The sequence below is a fragment of the Populus alba genome, chromosome 2 (genome assembly GCF_005239225.2).
Source record: "Populus alba chromosome 2, ASM523922v2, whole genome shotgun sequence".
Classification (NCBI taxonomy): Eukaryota; Viridiplantae; Streptophyta; class Magnoliopsida; order Malpighiales; family Salicaceae; genus Populus; species Populus alba.
In genome coordinates this window covers 16,930,039-16,952,498 of record NC_133285.1, presented here as the reverse complement: position 1 = coordinate 16,952,498, position 22,460 = coordinate 16,930,039, and the positions used below count along the sequence as shown (strand labels likewise).

The 22,460-nt window shown below is 32.6% G+C and overlaps 2 protein-coding genes across 2 annotated transcripts; both read right to left on the bottom strand.

The window, feature by feature from the left end:
* Nucleotides 1-805: 805 nt before the first annotated feature.
* Nucleotides 806-2,108, bottom strand: LOC118042687 (mitogen-activated protein kinase kinase kinase 18). Its single transcript, XM_035050409.2, has one exon. The coding sequence runs from the start codon at nt 2,050-2,052 to the stop codon at nt 826-828; it is 1,227 nt and encodes a 408-aa protein (XP_034906300.1). The 5' UTR covers nt 2,053-2,108; the 3' UTR covers nt 806-825.
* A 7,864-nt stretch (nt 2,109-9,972) lies between these two features.
* LOC118042686 (cyprosin) lies at nt 9,973-15,894 on the bottom strand. The gene is made up of 13 exons (XM_035050408.2): nt 15,450-15,894; nt 15,141-15,201; nt 14,964-15,058; nt 14,775-14,887; nt 14,500-14,668; nt 14,363-14,402; nt 14,178-14,242; nt 12,709-12,822; nt 12,464-12,528; nt 12,188-12,344; nt 11,990-12,109; nt 11,127-11,215; nt 9,973-10,313 (listed from the first exon to the last, which is right to left on the bottom strand). Exons 1-13 carry the CDS (start codon nt 15,819-15,821, stop codon nt 10,229-10,231), a joined length of 1,545 nt encoding a protein of 514 aa, XP_034906299.1. The 5' UTR covers nt 15,822-15,894; the 3' UTR covers nt 9,973-10,228.
* Nucleotides 15,895-22,460: the final 6,566 nt, after the last annotated feature.

Below are 22,460 nucleotides of genomic sequence, written 5' to 3'. Positions count from 1 at the left end.
CGACCGAACCGAAGGACAGCAGCGGAGGTGGCCTAATTGGAACGGTACCTTGTTTAGTTGGGTCTAAACTTAACCTACCAAATAAAGAAACAGAGCAGAGGACTTGGTGGCTAGTTTTAATGGAAGCGGCCTAACTCGCGGTTGGTTTTGGCCATTTCTGCCATCTGAACTCAACTCGGAATCAGAAGATAGGGTTAGGTGATGGCAATTGGTAAGTGCACATTCCGGGTTGTATTTCAAGTTGAATTGAGAAATATATTGACTTTATAAAACTTGATTAATCTAATTAAGTTTTTAGTAATTTAATCTGGTTAAATTTGATAAAATTAATTTTAAAATTAAAAAAATCAAAACGGTGATATTTTATTAAAAATAATTTATTTAAATTAACTTAATTGCCGATTTGAGTTGACAATATTTTCCCTACTCAGTTCTTATGGTAAGTTTGACAACTATGGGCAAGATCTCCCAAATCCCACTCGCTATACCCTATGCTCCTTTGTGTTTAACTAAACTCAACAATTACCAATGAATTTGGTTGAGTTTGAAGATTTATTTTTTATATTTTAGGGGTGTTTAAGAGGATAATAATAGTTATTTTTAAATATATTTGATTTAATAATATATTAAAATAATATTTTTTAAAAAATTATTTTTAGTTTTACCCTATCCTATCAAAACGATGTAAAATATAAAAAATTAAAAAATCAAATTTTACTTCTCCATTCGTGTTTGAAACGTAATTCGAAACATGGGGTTTAACCTCTCTCTTTTTTACCAATAAGAAGAAAAAAAATCACCCAGCTGTCCAAAAAAGAGAATGATTTATGCTTGTAAAGGTAATCTTGGCATACAAGGATTTCCAAAACGAACTTTCCTATATTTACAGGAAACCCAAAAATCATCAAAACTTCTACTGCTAATGTTGCTATCTAGAAAGTTTAACAGCTCCCTGCTACCACCATAGCTTTTCTGCTCTCCCAGGCCACAACTAACTATATCATCTTTGACTTCAATGCAATCTATAATTGCATCACGTTCTTCCTTGCTATCCCCTCTGATGGTGGTCCAGCTCTCATCCCAATCCCACCTAGGCATCCCTGAGAGCAAGGACAGCCCTCTGACCCTCTCTCCGGCTGAACTTTCACGGCGTGGAGGGACAGAGGCCGAGTTATTCAAACTTTCCGATAAGTCCAGTGAGTTCCAAAAGCATTGATCAAGAATACTTGTAGGAGAATTCGAACTTGAATTGGATTCTTGGATTTGCTTTGCGACATGAGAATTGCTTTCTCCAACCAAAAATGGATGCTTAAGAAGTTGACTAGCTGTCCACCTCTCTCTTGGGTCCCTCCTTAAACACTTGTCCAAGAGATCCCTTGCTTGTTCCGACAGGCAACTGGGGAAATCTGGTAAGTGACCCGAATAACCTACCCGGTAAATGATGGAAACTGGATCGTTGACATTATGCCAAGGCGTACTGCCACTAGCCATTTCAATAATTGCGCACCCTAAAGCCCATATATCACTGGCAAACCCCTGCTCCTCTCCACGCGCCACCTCTGGTGCCATAAACATCGGCGTGCCCGCGATCTTTCCTACTTGTTCCACACGCTTTGCACACCCGAAATCTGCAATCTTGGCACCGCTTGGTCCTACTAAAATGTTGCTGCTCTTAATGTCACAATGCACCAATCCGTTCAAATGTATGTAATCCAGACCTTGCAAGACTTGACTCGTGTAGTTCCTGATCAACGATTCATCGAGCCGACCTCCATGAGAATGGATTGCATTGCTAAGAGTGCCGTCGGGCATGTACTCCAAGAAGAGATTGTACATAACTTTGCTGTTCTCTCTAGTAATGTCACAGCCCCTGTAGCTAACTATAAAAGGAGAGGTTAGAGAAGAGAGAATCCGTTGCTCCCTTTGCAAGAATCCAGATTGGAATAACTCGACGGATTTGACGGCGAAAACATCACCGGATTGGATAGAGGTGGCGAGGGAAACGGTGGCTGTGGAGCCGTGGCCTATGCTGTGGCCTCTAGTCCAGTCCATTTTACAAAGCTGGCAAATGAAACTATGCTTTGTTGGGAGTGTTTTGTTGCTACTTGCTAAAGTGCCTTTTTATATAGAAAACGTGGAGGGATATTATTTGAAGGTTAGTTGGGACAATGCCTCGAACAAGAGTGTACGACGCATCGATGTAGTTGTGGGTTTGACAGCTTTGGCCGCCTAGACGGCAAAGACTTGTCATAGGCCTCGTGGGCACGTGTGGAGAATTTAGGAGGGGAGGTAAGAGCTTTCAAATTGGCAAAGAGTAAAAGTCCTTTATCTATTTTCTTAAATCATTCTAATATAATATACCGATGCTAAAAATAAATAAATAAATTATTATTTTAATATATTTTTAATTTAAAAATATTTTTTAGAAACATCATGCACAATGTTATTAAAAATCAGTAATTCAGACAGTGTTTAAAAATGCGGTCGAAACCATATTTTTTAAAAAATTAATTTTAAAAAATTAATTTTTTATTATGTTTTCAAATTGTTTTAATATGGTAATGTCAAAAATAATTTTAAATAAATATTATTTTGAAGTATTTTAAGACAAAAACTATTTTAAATCATAATTATTGTTACAAGTAGAAGGTGGGTAGGAGGGGTTGGAAAAGTTAGAGTGGATGGATAATTGAAGTATTGTATGGGAGTGGACTTTGAAGATTAATTAAGAGTATGTTGAGATGGGGTGGGTTGAACCACCCAAGAAATGGTAGAATTCTAGAATCCATTTGGGTATAAACCCAGTCAATGTGCTTGCCGGAGGTGAAGTCAATTATGTGAATGTGAAACCGGGCATTTATCACGAGTCAAGTGCTCAATTCTAGCACAGGTTATTTTTCACTTAAAGCATTATTATTCTAATAATAATAATAATAATAATAATATCTTAGTTGACGTAATGTGAAACCTCCATGGATAATATTGTGAATTCACATTTTCCTTGCTTTCTTCAGCGTTTGAATTCTGTGAGGTTTGCAGCGAGGGAGGAATATTATGATTATGTTGAAAAAGGAAGAATCAATTATGATGATCATGACGAGTGCCCCTCGATCGAGAGATTGCTTCTCAATTCTTTCCTAAACGTAAATAGTGGGTAATTTGCAAACCTGATCAAGAATTAATAGCTCCTAAAATCAAACTTTAGTTATGGATTTCTGTCCTTCAAGCAAAGCAATCAATCATCATACGTTTTGCACGTGGCTACCTGCTGTAATACCCACTTTGTTTTTTCGTTTTAAAAACGATTTCAAATAAATTTAATTTTTTTTTATTTTTACTTCAAATTAGAATTATTTTTGTATCATTTTGAGGTACTAATATTAAAAATAAACTTTTTAAATATATATATATATATAATTTCAGAAATTAAAAGTAGTAAAATAATAATTGTCACCATAAAACTACCAATATATAAATATTTTAATATATTTTTAAATAAAAAGCATTTTATAAAACAATAACTCCCACAATTAAAAAAAAAAAACTATCTAGTAGGTGGTCTGCATTTTATAAAACAATAACTCCCACAATTAAAAAAAAAAACTATCTAGTAGGTGGTCTAGTAATAAAAGCTTAAGACCAAGAGATTCGCTTTCTCTATGGTTTCAAGTTTGAGCTCTGTAGTTACTAATATGATGGCCACTGAAAGTTTACATAGTCATTAATTTTAGAGTTTGAAATGCACGTAAACTAACTCGGACATTTATGTTTATAAATAAAAGAAAAAGAAGAGGGGAGGCTAAAATTACCAAATATGCTAACAAAAGCACCGATTTCTTATTATTATATTTCTATTTTTGGCGAAAGCAACTAATTACTTGTTCATGGAAATTAAAACACATCTTTGATCTCTATTGCTTGCTTCTTCTTCTTCTGTTTTTTCTTTGAAAAAAAAGAGCCCACCTATCACGAAATGATAATCATTTGATGCACCCTTCTACTTTAATCATTCAAGGATTAGGAAAGATGTCAAAAAAGAAAAGGAAAATGTTGCTTCAAAAAACTCGAAATCATCCCACTTCAAGTGACGTTGACATGTCCACATCTTCTTCCTGTAATTATCATCATCGTCATCGTCATCATGATCAGTGTAGCCAGCTGCTCTTCAAATGTTGGAGAGCGACTCGTGTCTTTAATGATTAGATTCGAGGGCTTGTAACATACAGAAGCCATGCTGCTCATCAGCTACATGAAAGAGTAACAATGCTCGTGCGATTATGACCTGGGAATGTATGCATGCATGTACAAAGCTTCGTTGGAGAAAAATATAAATTATATTTTAAAATCTTACATAACAATTTAAGTTTTTAGATTGAAATTGTTATTTAACATGATATCAGAGCCTTAAAACTAAACGGTCACGAGTTCGAATCTCATCATCCCTATTTACTTGATAAAAATCAAGTACAAAGTAATATATGCATGCATGTACAAAGCTTCGTCGGAGAAAAATATAAATTATATCTTAAAATCTTACATAACAATTTAAGTTTTTAGATTGAAATTGTTATTTAACATGATATCAGAGCCTTAAAACTAAATGGTCACGAGTTCGAATCTCACCATCCCTATTCACTTGATAAAAATCAAGTACAAAGTAATATGAACTTGTACAAGTTTCAAGCTCAAATGATTTTTATTTGAAAGAGTGTGTTAGAAAATAATATAAATTATATCTTAAAACCTCACCTAACAATTTAAACTTTTAGATTAAGATAGTTCTTTGACAAGTTTACACCGATGAATAAGATTTAGCAAAAAAAAAAACTAAGTTAAAAGCCCAAAACATGAGGGACCTCAGCTAGCTGAGGGCAGAGAAGCGTTGTAGACGTTGCAACTAATATTCCAAAAAGTAAACAAACAGCGCTAATTGCAATAAAGCAAGAGCCATTAAAGCCAACAAACTAAGCTAAGTGTATAAAAATAAGGAATGTGAAGACTGATCCAACAGTCTGTCATCTCACGCGCCACTGGATCTCCTGTCAATCTTACTATTAGTTGGACCAAATAAACGGTGTCTTCTGGTTAGTAGATGGGATGGGATGCTTGATTTTATGCGTTGCTTGTAAGGTGGATAATGATCATGAAGAGGCTTTTCTCACAAGCAACTCACGTCTATATACCTACACACACATGTATAAATGCTTCACTAATATCTAAAGATTTAAAAAAATATTCAAGAAAAATCAGATCTCATATTTATAAGGTAAAACTCGATTGATTCAGTTAGATTTTTAGCGGCTCAATTAACAAGATTAAAACCAATTCAAATTCGACGAGATCAAAACCAATCCAAAAAAAAAAAAAAAACAAAACAAGGTTAAAACCAATTCAAATTCCATCATCATATAAAAACCAATCTAAAAAAAAATAAACAATTAAATGTACCAATAATAGTCTGCCTTATTCTAAAGGCAATAAATGCTTCATTTCTTGATGGGATAGTAATAAGGTAAAACCTATTGATTTGGTTAGATTTTTATTAGTTTGATTGACCCGATTCAAACTTGACGAGGTCGATATCATGAAAGTTTTGTTTTTTTACAAAAAAATTAAATAAAATAACGTTGTTTTAATTATAAAAAGAAATTTACTTAAATAAATTCTGTGATTTATAAATTGACTTGACTTGATAACTTAAACTGAATAAAAAAAATATGTTGTTTTTATTAAAGTAATTTGGTGACCTACAAATTGATTAAATGTACCAATATTAGTCTACCTTTTTCTAAAGGCAATCCCCAAATCGAGGGTGACATCTATAATTTTGGTGTCTATTCTATTAATTCATGTGGGGATTACACAACATGTGTTTTGAAACAACGGCAACGTTTCAATTTGTCTTCGTGTGGGCATGAGAGTGCCAACGCTTTTCATGCTTTTGCTCCTATTAGTGTTTCTTTCAGCATTTATGTACTCTTACGTTCACATTTCAGCATCTCAAAAGCTTCGCTCTGAGCGTGTTTGTTAGTGTGGTAGCGGTTGCTTTTTAAATAGCTTTTCGTGTCGAAATACATGCCTAATGATGTTTTTTTTAATTTTTTAAAAATTATTTTTGACATCAGCACATCAAAACGATTCAAAAAGTGCAAACCAAACTCAATTTTAGCAAAAAAAAAAAAATTTAAATTTGAGCGAAAACGTAGGTGCAAACGCACTACCAAACGGTCTGTCTCCTTTCCTTTTCCTCTCTCTTTTTTTTTTTTTTTTTTTTTGCTCTTGTTAATGAATCTTTTTAATCAGTGAGAAAATCAAACAATATGTAAAAAATCAAAATAAATATATAAGTACGTATAGTTTATCATCAAATTTAATATAGTATACAAATCTTTAAAGAACTCAACGGTATAGTAAAGATCCTAAAATCAAAATCACTTTACAACCAAGAAAACAAATCTCATTATAAATAAATAGAAGAAAACTAAAATTTGAGAATAAACCATTTTCTTAAGTTTTTAAAATAAAACCTAAATCCAATTATCAGATTTAAAGAGCTAGTTTGTTTTTATATTTCAAAAGTAATTTTGAAGAATATTTTTTTTTGTATTTTCATGTCGTTTTAATATATTAATGTTAAAAATTATTTTAAAAAAACTAAAATGATATTTTAATATATTTCAAATTAAAAAAATTTAATAAATAATCTTTACTATACTTTCAAATACTATTTTAATATGACTATATAAATCTTTGTGAAGTGTGTTGAATATTGAGATGAATAAATCCATTGGCTTAATTATAAAAGGTGCGCCAATAGGCCTCTAGTGTAGTAGTAGAATTTATTTATGCAAGAAGTTATGAGATGAAGTCTTCCCTTTATAAAGTATTTGATTTTCTTTATATAAAATAAAAAAAAAAAAAAATTGCTAAAGGAGGCTAGAGTACTAACCCTTCAACTTTAGAGTATTAAAACTTTTTTGCCCCACTAACCCATAACTATATATTAATGCCAAAGTCCTAACCACTAATATGGTATTGCAAATTGAGTTCAAAAAGTTTTTAGAAATTAATTTCTCCTTTATTGTAATCTATTTTTGAGGTTTATTAAATGGATTGGACTCTAGGGTTTTAACTAGGACTTTAAATCTTAATGTTTCTGTTATTAAATTCAATTTTATAATTGAGTAAAACTCCAAGAAATCTTAAGTCTTTTCAACCGTTCTTAACTTTATATATTATCTTTTTATTTATTAACTATTCTATGTTGTGGGATTGATGGTTGTAATTGTGGGGGGGGGGTACAAAAAGTGAAATATTAAATGTTAAAAAAAGAAAGCAAAATAAAGAGCGGCCCAAGAACGAACAAATCAAGTTTAATTATTTTGCTCTTAAGGTTCCTCCCTCTCAAACTATTTTTTCTTTCTCATATGGGTTACTTTCCTGTTCACATAATTAATGTTTTTTTATTGAATCTTCAAGAGTGGTCCAATAAATCTCTCAAACATAGTTTTAAGACCCGGTCCAATCCAAGGCTCGGGTTTTGGGTTTCGACCGGGTTGCTTGGTCAATTTTTTTTTTTTAAAAAAAAAAAATCAAAACAACGTCATTTTAGTAAAAAAAAAAAAAAAAAAAAAAGTTCAACGGGTTTGCAGTTGAGCCTTGATCGGGTCTTACCAAGTCAACCGCCGAGTTAACTATGTCACACCAGATTTGTTTTTTTTTTTTTTCTTCAACCAGGCCTAGTTTCAACTTCAGGTCGGCTGGTCCTGGTTTCAAAACTATGCTCTCAAAGAATAGAAAAGTCGAATACATAGAGTACGAGTATCCAATCCAATGACAACTAGCTTGGGTATCCACATTTCACCATTCGGCATGCTATTTTTTTTCCTTTAAAAAAGGATGTTCAAATAAATATTCATAATAAACTTGTAATTATAGTATTTAGGGCTAAGTTAATATGAGATATATCTTCATACTCTCAACCTAGATAATGAGATTGAAATAACATGCTAAAAAGATATAAAGCAATTTTTATTTTAAAAAAAAAAAACTTGTGTTAACTTTGATCTAGGTCATTAAACCCGAAACATACAATCTGGAAAAACTATAAAGTTCAATTTTCATTAATCATATATTGAAAGATGAAATTGAAAAAAGAATTTTAATTATATAAAAAAAATTAAAAAAATATATAGCAATTAAAAGAATGGTGATTAAAATTAAAATACAAAATAAATCTTATATTTTATTAAAGGGTGAAAATAAAAAGAAAAATCAATTTAGTAAAATGATTAAAAAAATCAAAAGAATGAGGGTCAAAATTGACATAAAAATAAAAATAATGTTTTTGATTGAAGGATGACATTGAAAAGATAATAACTTTCACAAAAAAGCTAAGAAAAAAAAAATCAAAACAACAAGGAACAACTTGGAAAACATAATACCATCAATTTGATTTAAATGATGAAATTGAAAATTAATAAAACTTTTACAAAAAGACCATGACAAAAAAAAATTAAAAATTCTAAGAATGAGGACCAAATTAGAGAATATAATATTTGGTAAATTAGGATTAAATGATGAAATTGAAAACAAATAATTGTTTTACAAAAAAGCCAAGACCAAAAATTAGAAACCAAAAGAATAATGAATGAAGTTAAAATACCAACAACCAAGGGCTAAGCTGCAATTTTCGAGGGAGAAGAGAGAAAAGAAGAAGAAAGAAAAAAGAAAGACCCACCAGCGACAAACCAGACCACCACCGGACATGTGCCGCAACAACAAGAAAAGAACGTGGCGTCACTTCCAATGACATGTTAGAATTGCATTTTTGGATGTTGTAAGGCGCCACATGCACCTCCTGGTACACTACACGTGCTCGTTCATTTCTCTTTTTTTTTTTAATTTTTATTTAAGCAAATATCAAAGTGCCCCTAAGCTAAATTTATAATTACAAAAAAAAATATTGTGAAAAGACCAACAAATCCCTTCACTCCAGGTTAGAATTCTTGATTTTAAGGATATTTTTGTCATTTCACAATGTGTTTTAATTGTTTATTATTTTTTATATTTTGATCAAATATCAAATTGCCTCTTAGTTTAAATTATAATAGCAAAAAAACCATTTTGAAAATTTAAAAATACCCCTTGATACTAAATTTAATATTTTTTTTTTCAAGGATATTTTTATTATTTCTCTATACAATCAAGTTACGAAAATACTTTTGTTCTTTTTTTTTTTTAATTTTTATTTAAGCAAATATCAAAGTGCCCCTAAACTAAATTTATAATTACAAAAACAATTATTGTGAAAGACCAGCAAATCCCTTCACTCTAGGTTTAGAATTCTTGATATTAAAAATATTTTTGTCGTTTCACAATGTGTTTTAATTATTTTTTATTTTTTATATTTGATCAAATATCAAATTACCTCTTAGCTTAAATTATAATAGCAAAAAAATCATTATAAAAATATAAAAATACCCATTGATTCTAAATTTAATTTTTTTTGTTTTCAATGATTAAAAAAAGTTACAAAAATACTTTTTGTCGCCATATATTTGGTAATGAAAAATGAATAGTGTAAAAAAACTCTAATGCCCTTGAAAGCTTGTTTTAAGCTTTTTGGATGGAGCGCTAAAAACATTATTATATTATTACAATGAACAATGTTTTTAGTGTAAAGCTACAATGTTTGTTTTTCCAAGGTGTTTTGTCTCGTTTTAATTATATTGTTATTATTTATCCGTCTTTGCCATTTGATGAGGTTGCTAGAATTATATGGTCTTTTCGAGGCTGTGATGAGATGGAAGGTATAGAATGATGGGCTCGAGCAACTGAAATACCTCCGAAAACAAGTTTTATTTATGAGTTTGAGGGACTCTTTAATGCTTAAATTAGCACTAATTACGAAGAAAAGGAGCCTTAGAAGCCCTAGAAGGTTAGGTTGTGTGTTTACAGGGAGAGTAAAGCTTGAAAAGAACGATGTTTTCTTATGAAGGAGATGATTACATACCTTAGGGGACAGGATTGTTTACATAGCCCTAAACCCACTCTCTTCCATCTTCAAGTTCAAACTAGGTTCAGATCATTGTGAAGATGACATAACTCTTTCCATTACACATTTATTTACAAACAGCAGTGTATAAAGTCGTGCACACAGTCAAGCTAATACCAATACAAATGTATGTGGCAGTGAAACTACGAGACGCCAAGGAGGAAATTCACGTTAAGCTGCATCAGCAAATCCAACTGTCAGGTTCCCATAGTCAAACACTGTGTGATACCGTCCCATGAAAACATCTCCCAAGATCCTGCATCCCACGAGCAAAATCATAAGATAATGTTCCGCAGTGCTCACAAGCAAATTATTTGAAGAAAATCTTCATGCTTAGTATAAATCATTTAACGTTATTCTTCTGGTTGCAGCCACTCACTTAACACAAAACTAGGAGCAGTAGAACACTCAGTATCTGTACCATACAATTTCAATTGCTAGAAAATAAACTCTTATTGCTAATCAAATTGATTTGTTTGTTTTTCCTGATAGAGCGGAGAAGGCAAATACTATCTCTTAAGCATTACACAGCTTAATACAAGCTAGAAGCTAGCGCCTGAACAGACCGAAGAAAGTCCAACTAACAAGATCAAACCCAGAGAAAAACTATAACAGCGTTGTCTAGGTTGGTTCGAAGGGTTGTTCATTGCTATTTTTTCAATAATGCTAAATGGGAATTTGAGAAAGAGTTTCTGTAATTCTGATGATGCTTCCCTTCCCTTGATGCCCATGGTTGATTCATGTTGAAAGGGACCAACAGACAACCGGGAAGAGGGAGGGAGGGAGGGAGGGGGAGAATTTATGGAAGAAAAGCTTGAAACCCTTACAATCAAGGACTATGTTGATATCTATAATCTATTAGTTGGGGGGTTCTTTTATGTTTACCGATGACTACGTGCCATATGAGATTTTATTTTAGCCAAACACTAGATGGGAGTTTGAGGGCCAATTTCTGAGATTCTGTAGATTTAAGAGTATATCAGAACCAGTAGCCACTGCATATATCACCATTCTAGTGTTTAATATGAATTTATAAGATTATATAAGAAACAATAGGAGAGATAAATACCATAGAGGTCCATGAGGAGGAGGAACATCTAAAGCAATAAATCCACTGATGCATTGAGCTGAAACTCCTTCTCCCACTTTAAGTACATACTGTTGATCCACAGTACCACCATTCAGAGTGTTTCCAGAAAAACAAAACCACAATACCATAGTAAAAATAACAAAAAAGAAAAAAAGCTAAAAAAGAAAACATTGGCACTATACAGAGGACAGTTAAAATATGCTTAGTGTAGACAGAGTTGATTAGTTTATCAAAACAACCACACATCCACTCTAGGGAACATATCTAGAGTCAGCAGTTTAACTTGTTGAGTTTTATAAATTAAGTGCTGCCCCTTCACTCTTTCTCTCTTGATATGAATATCTACCATCACCCATTCCTATGCCAGCTCTGTCATTGATTAATCTCATGGTTGTAATTTGACACAGAGCCACCTAATTAGCCATAAAATGTGTATTTAGCTGCTTGGTGGCATCTGTTTGTTGCTGCCACCATAGAAGTGCCTCAGGGTACCAGCGACAACACATTTAGGATAAAACACGTAGGCATGCCCTGATATACATACACAGAGGAAAGTCCCACTGAATGTCTGAACCATTCAAGGGATAATAAATCCAGAAATGTTACAGATACCAGAGATCATATTTGTATATGAAAAAGGACACGACAGAATATTTCCACGAGGTAGATTGACAGACATTTCAATGGAGAGGAGTGCAACAAAATTAAATTTCAATAGACAGGTCAACCCTGGCAATTAACCAACTACCTTCGAGCTTAATTAAGTTAAATGAAATGAAATATGAAAATTTTTTAATACAATAGCTGGAGCATAATAAATATTCTGAACAAAATTGCCATACCTGCTCAGGTGACAATTCAAATAATTTACCACCAATTTCAAATGAGATACTGGGCATGGAGGATAGACTGCTACATTCAACTGCTGATTCTCCATTTGGACTGGGCAATCGGTCACAGAGCTGCAGTCGCAATTGTTGGCATGAGTTGTCACAAGGACAATTCCTCCACAGAACTAAAAGAAGATGAAGCAAACTTACATCATTCACGTAATCCAGAATCTGATCTTCAGTGTCATTAAGCCTGAGCCGATTCTCCATCCATACAACCATCATCTCACAAGCAGTACACATGGCATCATGCAGACCATCTGATGATTTGTCTGAGCTTTCTTCTACCACACTCTCAATGTTCATACTGAAACCATAGAGGTGACTTAATTAATGATTTCATTGGTGCAGCAGAAGTGTCCTATCAAATAACTAACATATATAGCATGTTGACAATATTAACAGCAACAACGAGTTGAACCTGACCTGACACCCTGAGTCCCATCAAAAGTACAGAAGCTAATTTGAGAGCACACCTTTCGTGGTTGAGCCTACAAAATAGAAAGATAACTGAAAAGGTGGAACAAAACAGAAGCCGCTTCAATAAAATGATTTTCACAATAAAGTTAGCCAGCCTAATAATAGAACAAAAATTTCCGTTCTCCCACTACCATAAGATGGAAGGACATGCTATCAGAATGCAAGAAAAACTAAGAATCTATAATGCTCACCTGAGCCACCAGCATTTCCAGTATAATTTTCCCATATTGTGCAACCACCGTCTTGCATTCTTCACTTACAATGCCAGAGGCTCCAATCGCATTATTAATTTGAGTGATCACAGTCTGAAAATGTGAAATGACATGGTAAAATCAAATAAAAGATCTTCCCAAGTCAACGATAACATAATTGCAAAACCAACTGAAGCTAAGCCATGTCCAACCAACAGATGATATAATTATATCACTAAGTGACATCTTTTTTCATTGCACTTGCATGGTGAAACACTTTTAGAAGTGATAACTACTATCCCTCTGAAACACACAGACGTATCAAAATCCAAGGACAAGAAAGTGGAAAAAAAAAACCACCATATTCCCTGGCAAAATGAGGCAGTAATAATTCACTCTGAATTTCTGAATTGTGTAGAGCGTCATATGCTCAATTCAAATGACAGCAAAGTGACTAGAAAACCAAACACATTCTTGGAGAATTTATTGCAGCCTCATCACCACATTGGTTTATAGAGAAAACAAATAGATCACAGACTTTCAAATTTGAAAATAAAAATAAATATGAAACCCGTCTTGGGACACACTTCAGAAGATAAGGCTGTTAAACATGATAGATGGCTTTCTGAAACTGGTAGATGAGCTATGCCAAGCCAATGGTAGAGCGAAGATATCATAAGAGTATCATAATGAAGTATTCCACATGATTTGTAGTCTGCATCCATATATTGTAACATTAAAAGTTGCGCTCATTGACAGTGCAGAAACCTAGGGTCATCTTTTTTGTATTGTTCCATGGCTTTTGGTAGCATAAGGAATAGCCCTTTTCATATGTGATAAAAGATGTGGATTGATGCCCTTATCATTTTTGGAAGGGATAAGGATTTCAGGACTCTTCAAAAGTGCACTATGTTAGTGGTGATATGGAGTTTGTGAATCAAAGACTCTTCATAAGCGCACTATGTTAGTGGTGATATGAAGTTTGGGAAAGAAGAAAAATTCTAGAATATCAAGATCAATTTCCCTCCGGGAATTACCATAGGATAGAATATTTTTCAAGCATCTTTACTAAGTTTTACTTTGGGAGTATATATGGAATAGCATCTTTATGATGTTATACATTGAGGGTTCTTCTGTTTCGAATTTTGTTGTTGAGAAGGATGTTTCAGTCTCCCTTCATCATATTCTATCATTTCTTCAAGTTTTCTTTTTTATCAAGAAAAATGTTAAGAGATTCAAACACGCAAACAATGATATTTCAAATAATGTAATAATCCAATCTTGTAATGCAATAATAACTCATCCGCTTTCACATTTGACATTTTACTACTCCAAATAGTGGTCATGTACTAAGTCATTTATAAAAGATAATAACACATTGAACTGCATTTGCAGTAATGTGCAACTAAGCATGTTATGTAGGAGTTCAATAGGGAAAATAAGGACATATAGCGGCCAAAATTACATACTGTTGGACCCGCCAGCAAAGAGGTTCCAGAATCAGCAATTGCTTTACACCCACCAGCACACAATCCTGAAAGCAATATTCATATCTCTCAATACCATAAAACAAACATATACACCAAATCTGTCAAGAAGCTAATGTCCCCAGAGTCTAGATGATAAGCATGCGCAGTAAGCTTTGTATAATTACCAGTTGTTTCAGTGCCAATCAACAAGTCTCCCATATCAAACTGCGAATTAGGGAAACAGGTAACAGAACAGAAAAACAGGAGATTATAAATAGGCAAGGAAAATTGTGCAAATAATGAAAATATTATGGAGTCTAACCTGCCAATACCCCTTATGAGTCACAGGAACATATGTGTGCTCGCCCTTGTAATGATTAGGATCCACCCCACCAAACACAATTTCTCCCCCTTCTTCCCCTTCAACATTGCGGTTCAACCAAAATGAAAAAACTTTTTCCTTAACAAGACCTTGATTAACCATATTGTACCTACAAGGATTGCATAATAGTAATAATAATTACAAATACAGATGATAACAAGGAACGGAAAAAATAATTTAAAAATTCTTAAACTAAAAGAAAACAATATACTCACCAAACTGGAACAGCATTTCCAACTGAGATTTCTTGAAACCCAAGTCCAAGTATACCATCAAACTTGGAAGCCAAGAATGTGACCCCTGGTTCTTTTGTTGCCTCGATAAAACCCTAATAACAGTAGCACAGATTAAGAACACCAGCAACAATAATTAACTGAAACAATTAAAAAAGCATTATCGTTTACCTGATTCTTAACAACAAGATCACCAACTTCAACACTGTCCTGGCTAAAGAAACCAGAAATTGAACCAGTTCCATATTGAATTGCAGCAGAGGTGCCTGCGTCAATGAAAAAATCTCAAGAAAAACATTGCAACCTTTGAAGCAGTAAGTTCCTAGAACAAAGGGAAAATGATCATACCATTCTTGACGTAGGTTGTTGACGCACTGGACTTATACTTGGAATGGAAATAGCAAGCAAGCTGCACCCAGATGACAGCAAACTATTAAAGTAACAAAAGGCAACAACTTGAAGGAAGTGTGGTTTGGTAATGCTTTTGAAATTCAAAGTGATTTTTTTATCTGAAAAGCATCAAATCATCGAAAACTTTTCGATGGTTTTTACATCCTCGTAGTCGTATCAAAATCATCAAAAATCACCTAAAAACACTTAAAAGAAAAACCCAACCACAATAATGCGAAAGAGTCTCGAAGGAAGTAAGGGACCAACCGAGAAATAACATTTTGACGAGGGCACCCAAAGATTAGAGCTTCCTGTATCAAATATAACAGTGAAAGTTTGAGGAGGTGTGCCAATAGCAATTTCACCATAATACTGAGCATCCAAGTAGTTTTTTAGTGCAACAATATCGGCTTCGGTTTCCCCAAGATTGTAATACTTTTTGGTAGCTGCAGGTTTGGAAGCTCCTCCTCCCTCTTCCTTGGGAATGAAGTTGACTGATCCAGGTACAACCCGACGACCGAGTTGATCCAATTTCTTCTTCTTTAGCCCAATTCTCATAAGCCCATCATCGCGTGCTGACAGAACCACCGGGAACGAAAGGAGAAGAGCGATCCAAATGGCAGTGAACTGAGTACCCATAGCTGAGTCGAGACTGTGAACCAGAGGAGAGGGAGAAGCCGAGGAAATTAAAAATTGCTAGGAAATTGAGATAAAGCGGAGAGAAAGAATTTATAGGATAAAACTATAGGTTCCCCCTCGTCGATTGGTCAATGTTACACTTATATCCTCATAGTTTATTATTAAATTCAGATTAAATTACAATCCCTATGTACTTATACAGGAGAGTGACGTTACCACCTCCCTATTATTGGTTAGGTTAACATGTGATCAGCACTTTTAGGGAATTAAAAGGGTAATGTGAGGACATTTTAAACTATAGGGGGTATATGTGAAAGGTTTATAAATATGTAGTAGCAAAATATAAGTTTACCCGAAATATTAACAAAAGTGAGGGAGCAAAGTTTGGAGCGTTTCTCGAGGAAGTCGTTGGATCGTTGATTGGGGAATGGACATTTAAATCCAACGGTAGTGAAGTTTTCTCACTTTTGAGTCTAACGGGTGGATATTGTCGATGGCAAGGCAAACAGTTGAGGCTGGATGGTTGGATCCGACAAGACGTTTCTACCGGTCTTTCCTTAACTACCAGTCCACTTGTGAAAGTGAGTTGATCCAACCAAGTAGTTAGGCCATGGAATCTGAGTTGCCTCCACCAAACCAGAATGGAAAAACAGTACCATTGACAAGAACCCATCTCTTGAGGATCTCTCTCATTTTTCGGGAAATAAAAATCTGAAAATTTAAAATGAAAAAGAATCTGAAATAAGGTTTAAGTAGTAATAAAAGTATTTTTTTTACTAAAATTCATAATGAAAAAGAATTGTATCTAATTGTACAGGTCAAGACCTATCAGGCTCTTTATTAAATAAAAAAAGAATTTGCAATATACATTACAATAACAAATGGAATTTTTATATGATGGAAGATCTAATTGGAGCTGCTATTGAAAATATATCGATCATAATAAAATAAATTTTCAATTTGAGATACTTCAAAATCTGGATGGAGTTTGAATTTTCATCTTGTTTACTAATATGATTTAAATATACCTTCTCTAAAACCCAAGAAAGGTTTTATTGAGCTTTGTTTAATGAGTAGTGACAAAAAACCTTTAATAAAGAGATGATAAGAAAGTCGTGAAAATTTAATATTGAATATGGGATTTTTGTGGTTGTGTCATGACCTACAAAACAAGTTTTTTTATAAAAATAAGAGACTTTTCAATATTTAAATTAATAAATATAGGAGGCATGAAATATATGCGTGAAGATAGCATGTATTGTAGGGAGAATAATGTTGTGTGTGAAATAAGAGAATAATAGAGTCAAATAAGCTTGTTTAAGCTTTTTATCTAATAACTTGTAGTATTTATAAAGATTTCAGGTTACATAAACTTACCTTTTGGATAGAAAAAAAATGATGATAAATATCTAACTTCCTAGAAAATTGAGTCATTAGTTATAGTTCTATATTTTTCATTAGAGGATAGGTTGATGCTTGAGAGTAAATCATTAGTGGGAAGGGGTGGCTTTTGGTGGAAAGATTGACATGAGATAGTTTGAGTGAGGTTATTATTTGTAAGAGAGTGTGGTCATTGCACGCTAAGTGCAGAGTTCAACTAGGCTAAGGTTAGGCTAGTATTTTCTACTATTTTCCTTCTTTTATCCACTTTTGTTTGGGTTTTAGGATAATGATTGGTTAGGTTGCCACCCTTTTCCTCCTTCATCTCCCTTTTGCCCTCGGTTAAGCCACTAGCATTGATTAGGCTAAGGTTAGAGAGGGTTCGGTTGGGTTTGGCCATAAAAGGATTCGGTTAGGCTTGGCCAAGATTAGAGAGGGTTTAATTCAGCTAAAATTTGATATTCAATTGAAGAGTTATTAAAAAATTGGGGGCCAAAATGAAAAGGAGGTATAAATATTGTATAGTGTGTGTATCACGCGAGCTAGCTCGTAAAGAAAGATGTTTCTTTCTGGTAACGCATGTTGCACGATTAAAGCTCTAATGGTAGCCTTCCTTTATGTCATTTGAATAGTCTTGGTAAGACCTTTCTAGTGGTGTTGCACATGTAAATGGTGGATTCACAATGGAGCTTTGATGACTTGTTCTTTCTTTCTTTCTTTCTTTGCCCCTACTTTTCCTCTCCTTCCTCTATTTTGATGTTGTTACTTCCTCTCTTCTTCCCTGCAATATATATTCTTTATGTTTCCTTTCTAGTTATTTATAAGTCTTGGTTAGGCCAATTTGAGTGGGTTCGATTAAGCCTAAAATTAAGCTTGTTGGGCCTTTTGTTTTGGGTCCAACTACTTTTTAAAAAATGTATATTTTTTTTATACTTTATTAGCTAGTATTTCAATACTAGTTTGTCAAATGTCATGCTTAAAAAGATACCATGAATATTTATAAGTTATAGACACATTGCTAAGATAAAAGGAGGAGATTGAAGCAAAAAAGAGTGTTACTATTTTATATATATGTGTGTGTTTTCTTTAGTTTTTTTTTTCTTAAAATATTTTTGAATGGAAAGGATTAAACTTTTGTTTGTGCATAAAACAAGTTAAGAAATCATCATACATATATTTCTTAACAATACTAAAATTAATTGATATTTTGTAAGAGACATATGACGAAAACAAAAGTTAGTAAAATATAAAATAAAAAAATCCTTAGTTTATATTATTATTTTTAAAATCAAATAAGTTTTTAATTGATCTGAACATTGTATTTTATTGTTTTTTTCATGATTTTTCATATCAAACTGTATAATTGCAACATTTTATACTTTTTCTTCATAGTTTTATTTGAATTTACTTCTTTTATAGTCATTATGCTGAACTATGATTGACTTTATTAATGAAATGAAAAAAAATAATTAGGGTGCTCAGTTTGATTCTTACTTTAACTAGCAAAAAAGGATAAAGGGAGTTCCGTTATAAAATGCCTTTAACTTTCATTGCTTTTTTACTGTAACTATAACTATTTTGGTTTTAAATAACAATAATTTTATAACACAATGATCAATCATCAATGGATTTAGTAAATGTCATTATTTTTGTAAAGTAATGGTGATATGTTTCTTATTCACCATACTAATAAATTCAAATGTTTTTTTTCATTTGACCTAGACTTTACACCCTTACCGTAATAACAAACACCTCTTAATTTTCACTTTCTAAAAACAAATTCCATTGAACATAAGTAAACTACTCACTAACATTAGAAACAACTTGCAATTTATTAAGAGTTTCATTACACCCTTTAAGAATACATTTTTCATAAAGTTTTTTAATGTAATATCTTTCAAAAGAATCTTGGCTAATAAAGAATTCTCTAGGATAGTGTGGACTTTCCTCAAAAGAAAACTCATGGATATTTTATGGTATGAAATTATGTGAAAATTATCTAAATGCATTAGTGTTATTTTAAGAAGATAACTGTTGATCAACTTCATAATTTGAAAATGTGAATGAAAGCATTTTTATTGGAGGCATGGTTTTTACTTTGGAAAAGCAAATGAGTATGATGAATTATGAGTTTTTAGAGAGGATGAAAACTTTGCAAGAGAAAACGAAAGATGATGGAAATTTTAGTGAAAGAACAAGAAGTAGTTGAATGTTAGTGTAGATTTTTGGTCTTGAGATTTTGTAAAAATATGACTCAACATGTAATAGCATTCAAGGCTTGGCAAGTTATGAATCTCTCAATTGCAAAATTGACATAAAGAAGGATGGGACAAGTGAGTGTAAGTGTTGCTTATAAAAGAGAAAAAAAATTCAAAGATACAACTCGACAATTTTATTATTTAATATAAAAAACTCATTATAAAAAACCCTAAACAAAGGAAAAGGCACACAAATGGCTTCATATAACACTTTTTTTTTAATGGTAAAGACACGGTTGCAAGAGAAGCTAACCCAGAGCCATTTGATTTCTTTTATGTCTAACTTGTTGCACTTCATTCGACCAAGCTAGCTTTTTATCATATCCTAAAATCTTATATTTTTCCAAATGATTAAAAGAGAAAGACCCTTCTTAGTTGGCTTGTTTTCATCATCTAGTGCATGGATGTCCAAATAAACTAATGCTTTCATGCAAGCATGTAATAATTTTATGCATGCATGCAATAAGAATTATTAAGATTAAGTTCAAGGAGATTTGCCCATACTTAGTTCAAGTTGAAAAGCATAAAATTTATCTTCACTTAACAACTTTGTGAAAATGTCCACAATTTGTTTATCTGTTACTACAAACTCAAAAGAAATATCACTTTTTTTAACATGATCACGAATAAAATGATGTCTAATTTCTATATGCTTAGTCATGAAGTGTTAGATAAGGTTTTTAACCAAATGTAAAGCACTAGTATTATCATAAACAAATTGGAATATGATCCAACGTAAGATAAAAATCCATTAGGGTTTGCTTCATGCAAAATATTTGGGCACAATATAATCCAACAATAATATATTCAATTTTCATAATAGAAGTTGCTACCAAAGTTTGCTTTTAATGAACCATGAGACTAAAGCATGTCAGAGAAATTATCGTTCACTATGGAACTAACAAAGTCAAAATACAAATAACTAGTCAAATTAAAACTATACATCCTAGGGTACCAAAGACCTAATTTTATTTGTGCCTTTTAGATATCTAAAAACATCACAACATGAAAACGACTTTCTAGGATTAGCCTCAATAATAACTAAAGATATTTCAACCTTTCAGACCAAGTTCTTGACCTAAAGAAACAAAGGTTTGTTCATCATAGCGATCTTGTCATAGTAGGCTAATAAAAATAAAAATGTCATTAGACCATAGCAAACAAAAAAAAATAATACAACTTACTTCAGGTAATGCGTGCTAGGGATGCTAATATCTTCCATTTACGCAACTAGTTCATCGCCTAGAATCTTTAAAAGACCAGTTAGGATTTCTAGTAATCATAATACTAGATAGCGACTTCTTATTAGTCAAAGACTTCCTGAACGCACCTAATAAGGATTGTCGCGACATCACAATCTCATGAAGGGGTACGACATTTATAATCCCCAACACATCATTAGTTGTTAGGAGTTAATGAATGACGATTTCAAATTTGATTTCATCCCCAACAAATCAAGCAAAGGAGACTTGACAGCTAGCACTTAAGCTAGTTTTCAGTTCAAGTTTATCAAGACAAATCTTTAAGGGTTGACATGTTTGATCCGATTATGCCTTAATTTCATATTGGAATTGATCCTCAAGCGATCAAAAAAGTATTCCTCGACATGCCAGTCATAAATGCAGTCCCTTAATCCTAGCTTCATGTATCTATAAAAAGAAAAAGAAAAAAAAAGGAGGAAAAAAAAGAAGGGATAGATACTGTCATAACCCAATTCTAGGTTATTCCCTAAAAATAACTTGTTTTTCAAAATAAAAATCAAAAAATAAAATAAAGGCTAGCCATATGGAGAAAGTAGGCTAGGGAATCAAGCTGCAATTTTTTAGAGAAAATTCAAGGCTAAAATGGAGAAAAAAAAAAATGCAAATTTAAGGTCAAATTAAATTATTATTGAACGAATTTCCATAAAAATTAAGTCCAACGGCATAATTAAATTTTTAATAGGCCAATTTGATTTAATCATGGGCCAAATTAAATTTTAATTATGTTTGAGAATTAATGTTGATTCAATTAAAGGATTTAATTAAGTGCAAGGACTTAATTATACTTTAAATGAGTCAAATTAATTTTATTTGGGGCTTAATTAGTGAAAAATTAAGTCCAATGACATAACTAAATTTTTAATAGGCCAATTTAATTTAATCATGAGCCAAATTAAATTTTAATAATTAATTTGGGTCCAACTGAAGGATTTAATTAAGTGTAAGCACTTAATTATATGTTAAATGGGTCAAATTAATTTTATTTGGGGCTTAATTGATTAAAAATTAAGTTTGGGAGCTTAATTGAGAAGATTGGAATTTTAAAAGACCAAATTTAATTTTCAAGTTAATTGATTGAAATTGGGGGCCAAATTACAATAAAATTGAAGTTTTTGAGTCAATTAAGGGTTAAATTAAAGATATTAGAGACAAGGGACCAATCTGCAGCAGGTGGCAAACTATAGGGGTTCAATGGACAAACAACCAGGGGTGAAATTGAAGAAATTAAAAGTTTAACTGTCAATTAGGTGTTAAATTGACAAAATCCAGGACCAAGGACCATGTTGTAAAAGGCGCATAACTTCGGGATTCCAATTGAAGTTCATTAGGGGCTTCATTGCATTAAATCAAAAGTTTAGGGTCAATTATGGGTTCAATTGAAATCAATTGAAAGCTAGAGGACTAAATTGAAAATAAGTTAAAATCCCTAATTCAATCCAAAACGGTGTTGTTTTACATTAAAAAAAAAAAAAACAAGAGGACCAGACGACACGTTGTCTGGTCACTATTCATTATCTTTCCCGTTTTACCTGAAAAAACAGCGTGGGAGCCTACTTTGCAGGTGCATTTAATGCTTTATTTCTCCATCAAATCGAACAAAACTTGCACGAAACGGATCCCCTGAAGTTCCTTTACAACCCCATGAAAAATATTCAGGATGAATGACAGCACGGAGACGCCGGAGACAGCATGAAGAGATCAACTTAGGAAGTCTTTTCCTGCAGATTTGACAACTCAGG